The sequence below is a fragment of the Coptis chinensis genome, chromosome 8, assembly GCF_015680905.1.
Source record: "Coptis chinensis isolate HL-2020 chromosome 8, ASM1568090v1, whole genome shotgun sequence".
Lineage (NCBI taxonomy): Eukaryota > Viridiplantae > Streptophyta > Magnoliopsida > Ranunculales > Ranunculaceae > Coptis > Coptis chinensis.
In genome coordinates, this window is record NC_141463.1 from 85,973,439 (window position 1) to 85,981,546 (window position 8,108).

The following is an 8,108-nucleotide window of genomic DNA, read 5'->3' on the forward strand; positions in this document are numbered from 1 at the left end:
TACACAACTTAAAATGTCTTTTGGACATTGCAATGCGATTATTGGTACCACCGGTGGTCGTATTTTTGAGTTCCCTATGGAACAAAACATCAACCTCCATACCCGATGACGCGTTACCCCGGGATCCTCATCTGTGTCTATTGTCGCTTTTGATTGGCGTCTCTTATATCTCCACGCGGTTACCGTCCAAATATCACTTATACATTAATTATCTCAGCCATTTCATGTAGTCCCCACGGACTCCACATCTAGATCTTTGCTCATCATTATACTCCGCTACCTTAAATGTTCGATCAACAAAGGATTCTCTTATCCGCTAATAGTTCTTTACATATCTACGGTTTACGTGACTCGATTGGTGGCTGCCACACTCGTCGTTCTACTAGTGGTTATTGCACTTTTCTTGGTTCTAGCCCTATATCACGGAAAACAAAGAAACAAAAGCATCGTATCCCGTTCTTTCTTCCTGGCGAAGCCAAATATCGTTCCATGGCTATCCTTGCGTGTGAACTTCAATGGTTGAAGTATCTTCTACATGACTTAGGCATCTCTCATCCTTCTCCGATGAACATGTTTTGCGACAATCAGGCCGCCCTCCATCTCTCTCAAAATCCAGTTTTTCATGAACGAACGAAGCACATCGAATTGGACTGTCATTTTTTACGCGACAAGATACATGCCAAGTTACTATCTCCTATGTTCATCCATCCTCAAATTCGGTGGCTGACGCCTTCACTAAACCTCTCGGCAATGACACCTTTATGAGATTAATTCGCAAGTTGGGAGTTCTTGACATTCACTCTCCAACTTGAGGGGGAGTATTAAAAGTTGTTATGTATGTCAGAGTGCAGAGCGCACCCGCGCTCTATTCAAGCACAATTAAGCGGCGCTTTCAGCGTCTGTTTTACTATACGCGCGTTTGTGTTTGTACATATCTTAGATCTTTGTTATTTTAGTTTATATTTAGGAACTTGTAATCTCTATATAAACAATTGTATGAGACCTAGAAATCAATCAAAAACATATTCTCAAATCTCTCTCTCTAATTTATCATAAGAAAAAAAGAATGATACCGGTGGTTATCAAGGTTGATGGCGGCGGAAGTAACTGTGATGATGTGTGGTTGTGGAGGATGGTGGTGGCGGTAAGTGGGGTGGGATGGAGGTGGAAGATGGTGGCTCAATCCGATACCAAGAAGAATTGTGTAATGGCTTATCTTATCAATAGACCAATGGCCATTCGCCCATTCTTATTAATCATCAAAAAATTACAATATGAAAATAGAATATTCTTACTACATTACACTAAAGGAAATAAGATGATCCGAAATATACTCCAACACATTCAAGTGTCATGCTCATAGTCCGCAGTTCTTACAGTGGCATAAAGAAAGTAGCAACAATATTCAACCTCAAAACTTTCAAACCAACAATTTGAAGTACTGATGAGGATGATCAAACAAGTATCATCGAGCAAGAAATTGGACAGGCAAGAAAGGTTGCTGAGAAGGGCAGGATTTGAAACTCGCAGGTCCATGAAGGGGCTACCCATTTAGAGCCAGAGGCCCAGGCACCAAAGCATACAGTAATTATAGCCCATAATATGCGCAGAAGTACTGTATTCCAAGGCCCAAAATATCGCCGATATATTACCGATATATATTGTTTTTTTTGGTACACCGATATGGATATATTTGATATATCTCAACCGAATATTAAATCATTTTTTTCGATATATATCATAATTTCCAATATAACGATATATATCGACCGATATATACAATATATCTTATATAAATTTTTGACTTTGACCGATATTGTTGACTTTGACCTTAATATATCCGATATAATCGACGATATTTTCGATATATCGACATACAAAACAAAATTTTGACTGGTCAACAAAAAAAATAGATATCTCCGATATTTTTTATATATCTGATATATATCGGTTTTTAGGTACATCAAAATATTCACATAATTCGATATTTTGGGCCTTGCTGTATTCAATAGTGGACGTTGACGAAGGAAAAACTTGCCATTCCTGTTACTGCTTGTGCTGTCCATAAGCCCTCCACGAATCTTGCCTTATTTTGCCCACGCCTATTTGTCTGGAACGGTTGATTGTCCATGCAAAAATCACTGTCAGTCAGTTCATTTTTAGCTTAGAATGGTGGTCCATAAGCCCATCGGAGACCTTCTAGGCTGTTAGCTTATTTTTCAAACCGTAATTGTTAGAAATGGTTCATTGTTCATTATAGAACAGAGCCAACTAAGATTATGATAATCACGTGAAACCTCAACCTTTCATCCGATAACATCCCTCCAATGCAAAGCTATAAAAACCCAATCACAAACACATGTAGTTACCATTGCTCACATACGAAACTTTTTCAGAAAGAAAAAGATGAAAAACTTTGCCAAAGTTCTTCACCTTGTTTCCTTTCTTGTTTTTCTTCCTCTTTTAGTTTCATGTGAGAAACGAGATTTGTACATAGTGTACCTTGGAGACCATGATGGGTCAAAAACTCACCAAGAGATTGAAGACACTCACCACAGACATCTCCTCTCAGTTAAGCAAAATGAGCTAGAAGATGGTTCTTATATTCTGTACAGTTATAAAAATAGTGTCAATGGTTTTGCTGCCGTGCTTACAGAAGAAGAAGCCAAACTCTTATCAGGTATTTATTTCATATTATAAATGGGATTTATTTGTTTCGTACTTTTGATTTTTCTCCATAAGTTTTTATTTTTTCTGTGACGCCTTTATATTTTGAAGCAAACTAAAAATATGATAAATGTAGATCGAGAACCTCCAAAAGCACAAATTATTGCGTTGTGTGTCCTTTATGAATTATGAATGGCATCTAGTCCTTCTTATAAAAATTCATTTTTTTCATTATTGTATATATTTTGTATTTGTCGATAATATAATATAACGTACTTTGCATTGTTTTATTTGTACGTATTGGCATACAGAGAAGGATGAAGTGGTTTTTGTAGCTGAAGACAAACCAAATATGTTTTCTCCTAAGACAACAAGGTCATGGGAGTTTATGGGTCTCGAAGGGGAAACGGAGTTTGGAAGAAGTATTGCTAGTGATATGAGAGGAAATCTCCCGCAAAAAGCTAACTATGGGAACGATATCGTTATTGGAGTGGTAGACACTGGTAATAAAAGAAATTGTTCATTCTCTTTGGTTGTTTGTTTATTTTCCTTATGCTTCTATAAATATTCTAATATTGCAATTCCCTTAATCCTTATGTCCTACTAATGTTTGCCCAAATATTAGAAAATCTATATGTTATGAATTCAGTAGCCCACTAATTTTGAAATTAGTGAGCTATATATGAAATCAGAAATCTAAAAGTTAACGGACATATATTGTTCACTACTTTTTCTCTTTTACTATGATATAATTCTGAAAAAGAATTTGGAATTACAAAATAAAATCACGAAAACAAATCATTACCGAAAAACAACTTGTAACTTTACTTGTATGTTGGATAGTTATCTTACATAGTTTCATGTTCAAGTAGTATGTTAGTACATATTGTAGATATCAATAGACTCACTTTATATTTTGGAATAGCACGCACAGGATTTGTTATTTAATATGTCAAATGTGGGGTATGTCTTCCTGCCAATATATAGGTATATGGCCAGAGTCAAGGAGCTTCAACGACGAAGGATTAGGACCTGTGCCAAAGTCATGGAAAGGAATTTGTCAAGATGGAGCATCTTTCAACTCCTCACATTGTAATAGGTAATTTATTTTTCGCAAAGAAACCCCTAATTACTTCATTACAATGAAAAATAATCTGTTTACTTAAAAAATTGGTATGAAGAAAAATTGGTATGAAGAAAAATTGGTTATCATGTATTATGTCTGGAGCAAATAAGTAGTTCTATATCTAGAGTTTAAACCATGCCTGATAAAATATGTACATAAATTGAGTTGATTATCATGTCACCGTCACTATGAATTTTTTTTAACAGGAAAATTGTTGGAGCACGATACTATCTCAAAGCCTACGAATACTTTCACGACAAACTGAATAATAGTTTAGACTTCCAATCACCTCGTGACAGCAATGGCCATGGAACCCATACTGCATCTATTGCTGCAGGCCGAAAGGTTGAAAATGTATCAGATATTGGTGGATTTGCAAATGGCACAGCATCAGGTGGAGCTCCACTTGCTCGTCTTGCTGTGTACAAAGTATGTTGGCCACTAATAGATCGTATTAAGAATAAGAAAGCTGGTACCGATTGTGTCCAAGCTGACATACTTGCAGCAATCGATGATGCTATCGGTGATGGGGTTGATGTTATAAGTATATCACTTGGATTAGACGACCCTGTTAATCACACAAGGGATGGAATTGCAATAGGGGCTCTACATGCAATCAAAAAGAATATTGTAGTTTCATGTTCTGGTGGAAATAGTGGGCCTGCTGGTGGTTCTGCGGAAAATGTTGCTCCATGGGTCATCAGTGTTGCTGCTAGTACGATTGACAGAATCATTAGTTCACCTGTTGTGTTGGGGAACGGCATTAAGATCGAGGTACTATCTGTGATCATATTAATATCTATCAAATAGAGATACTTTTGGTCTAATATATACTTGATTTGTCCGAGTTAACTTGAGTTCGGGGTTAAACGGTACGGTCCAATTTATCAATTTTGTTTGGATTAATTTTAGGGCCAATCAGGAACTCCATACAAACTGGAGAAGAAAATGTACCCTCTAGTTTATGCTGGTGATGTGGTTGAACCCCATCTATCCAAGAATTCTAGTGCCGGGTAATGATTCATCTTGCTTGATTTTCAATTGGCATTTAACTCGTAACTCACAAGTCAAACTGATAACAAATTTTCTTTTAGGCTATGCGTTCCAGGTTTCTTGTCGCCGGAGAAAACGAAAGGCAAGATTGTAGTTTGCATGACAAACTTACATGATGCGATTAGGCCTTTTAACAAGTCACAGGAGGTGAAAAGAGCTGGTGGTGTTGGTATGATATTAGCCAACAGTCCAGATGTTGGAGATACTAATTTGTATTCTAACAGTTATGACCTTCCATCAACGTCAGTTGGAGCTAATGGTGCAACCACAATTCTTAATTACATTAAATCTTCCAACAATTCAGTAGCCCAAATTGAGCCAGCCGTGACAGTTTTAGGTATTAAACCAGCACCTTCCATGGCAAACTTTTCCTCAGTTGGTCCAAATCCCATCGACGAAGATATTCTCAAGGTAAATATATAATTTCATAATGGTACAATATGTACGTACTAAAAACTTTGTTTTCCGTTTAAATTATGGCCATCTCTAGTATGGTAGCATAATACGCTTTAGTTGTGAATATTGAGTGACAATTGAAGAACTTGTGTTTGAATTGGACACGACAATTATTTACGAGCAGCCGGACATAGCAGCACCTGGAGCGTACATATTAGGAGCATGGGAGAAACAAAATAATGTAGGTTTGGGATATATGAAATATATGATGGCTTCGGGGACTTCAATGGCAGCCCCCCATGTAGCTGGTCTCGCCGCGCTTGTCAAAGCTGTTCATCCTACATGGAGCAGTGCTGCCATAAGATCCGCTCTTATGACTACAGGTAACCAAAATATTCACGCTTCAGAACCATATACACAAAAAAAAGGTCGTTGAGTAATCCTGACATTTTTCATGTTTTATGGCAGCAACATTAACAAACAATCTTGGTAAACCCATAATTACTGCCTCTGGAGAGGTTGCAAACCCATTCCACTTCGGATCGGGCCATGTTCGACCCACAAAAGCCGCGGACCCTGGCCTTATATATGATGCTTCCTTCACCGACTACCTTCTCTACTTGTGTAGTATTGGAGACCAGAAAGCTGTTCCCTCTTTCCACTGTCCAGAGGTGCCACCCTCAGTTCACGATCTCAACCATCCATCTCTGGCAATTTCCCATCTCAATGGTACCATGATAGTGAAGAGGACTGTTACTAATGTTGGTGGCGAAAAAAGTGTGTATAGAGCTAGTGTTGAGGCGCCACGTGGAATTTCAGTCGAAGTAAGCCCAAACACATTATATTTCAAAGCTGTGGACGAGAAACAAAGCTTCACAATAACTATCAAAGCAGAGACAAGTCTGGGAGCAAGCAATAGCACTACAGGAGGGTATTCATTTGGGTCATACACATGGGAAGATGGGATCCATGTTGTCAGAAGCCCCATAGCGGTATCTCAGACGGGTTATCCATTTGTACGAAATACAACACCTGTGGAAAATTTGCCTCGTGGAGTTGGAGATAAAGAAGTGCAAAGGGGATAAATATTGAGTCCAAATGTAAGTTTATATCTTAGAAGATAATGAAATTTATTTGGGGTTTCATAACTTAAGTGGTTTCATTTTGAGAGAGATGTTTATACTGTAATTAATGTCGTTATATATATATATATATAAACTATATATAAACTGTATATTGATAAAATAATATTGTTATATTGTTACAAAAGACCTTGGAAAAATCTACTGAAGCCGGTGATCCCCAACATTTTAACCAGTTGGGTCTCCCGTCATAAACAACTTTATCTCGAGTTATTAAACTACAAACATGCTTGGCCGCCTGGTTTGCCCATGAAATTAGCTTCACTCCAAGTGTTTGAGAGTAGCTAGGCAACCTTGTAATTGTTTTTTTGCATCTCCCATCTCGGTCTAATCTCCAAAGGAAGTTGATTAGTCCCAAAGCAAAGGCTCGCGATAAGTTAAGCCACCCTTACCCAGTTCTATATACTTTCGATGATTGCTAAAATCTCTCCAATGCATGTAACTGGTACTGCTGCCAATATTTCGACAAAGAAACTTAGGAGAATAATTCCATTACTATCTCTATATATACACAGTCAAAACCTGGAGGACCTTGATTTCCTGGAGAAGAGCCATCAACATTGATCTGTTACAATTGCTCATTGCAGTGAAGCCTGCAATTACCATATATATACTTTTAAATTAATGTCTATGGCATTCCCTTGCTAAAGTTTTTCGTTTGGATTTATGTAGGGACTCATCAAATATTGCCCATGAAGAACATTTTTTGACACGTATTTACTGCAGATTTGATTTTCACTTCATCTGTTGCTAGTGTTGCACTCGTCATCTGTTCCTACTAGACTTTGGTTCACCCCCAAACCCATGCATATTCCTTAAGCGCGCAGGGGTAACTGGTATAAATCTGCACTACGAGTTCAACTGTGTATATAAAACATCACAATGAGTGAGAGCTCCGTAGAGAAACAATATGTTGAGTCTTCCGTGTATTTTGTTGTATGTGTTACGTTTTTGAACTTATGGAATGTACATATGTTGTTACATACTTTAGTTTTTGGATGGTGTTGTACATACTAGTTTTTATAAAAATCAAAAGTATGTAGAAATATATCTTGGCTATGAGTTACGAAATATTTGAGAATCTTTAGCGGTATGACATGTGAACATGTGATTTAATGTTGAAATTATAGAGAATACTATCAATTTTTTTTTTTTTAAAAAAAAAAAAAAAAACACGATGTCGATTTTTCTTATAATTTGATCTTAGTTTTAGTAACGTCTCGTCTCGTAATGTTTTATTGGTGTTATAGTTATTGTAACATGAGACTTATTTTGTTAACTTGTTTTATGGCATTAATTAAATTTCTGATGAGTTTGATTGGAGTATATTGTTCTTACACTTGAAATTTGGCAAAGTTGGAAACTATGTCAGAAAATTGGATATTTCACATGGCTACTTGGATTGTAGATAGGATAAATAAAAGTTGTATAGTGATTTTGCTAAATTCATGAAGTTATTAAAAAAAAACACGGTGGGATGTTTCGTCTCTTAGAGTCTACACTAGAGCCTCCTTCAATCCAATCAACCAGGAAATCCGTCCCTATTCAGAATGTGCGTCGATGCTTACAGAAAATTGTTGATGGATATTTTGCTACAGCGGTAAAAGTGTTGTCATCATCAGGGGTTGTCTCCAATACTGCAGAGATCATATGTGCATTAGAGGAGAAGCACCCGATGCGACAACCACCTATAAGACCAATTGTTCCTTTTGTTGAGCCCCCTT

The 8,108-nt window shown here is 37.1% G+C and overlaps 1 protein-coding gene across 1 annotated transcript; it reads left to right on the top strand.

Moving 5' to 3' along the window:
• Positions 1-2,124: 2,124 nt before the first annotated feature.
• LOC147483829 (subtilisin-like protease SBT5.6) lies at positions 2,125-6,390 on the top strand. Its single transcript, XM_086580778.1, has 8 exons — positions 2,125-2,680; positions 2,979-3,170; positions 3,655-3,766; positions 4,000-4,567; positions 4,706-4,806; positions 4,888-5,257; positions 5,427-5,625; positions 5,711-6,390. Exons 1-8 carry the CDS (start codon positions 2,407-2,409, stop codon positions 6,325-6,327), a joined length of 2,433 nt encoding a protein of 810 aa, XP_086436904.1. The 5' UTR covers positions 2,125-2,406; the 3' UTR covers positions 6,328-6,390.
• The last annotated feature ends 1,718 nt before the right edge of the window (positions 6,391-8,108 follow it).

Bases quoted from the DNA above. Each gene is read 5' to 3' on its own strand.
- LOC147483829 (XM_086580778.1), top strand. From the start codon at position 2,407: ATGAAAAACTTTGCCAAAGTTCTTCACCTTGTTTCCTTTCTTGTTTTT. The intron at 2,681-2,978 runs GTATTTATTTCA...ATTGGCATACAG, and splicing joins AGAAGCCAAACTCTTATCAG to AGAAGGATGAAGTGGTTTTT. The intron at 5,626-5,710 runs GTAACCAAAATA...GTTTTATGGCAG, and splicing joins ATCCGCTCTTATGACTACAG to CAACATTAACAAACAATCTT.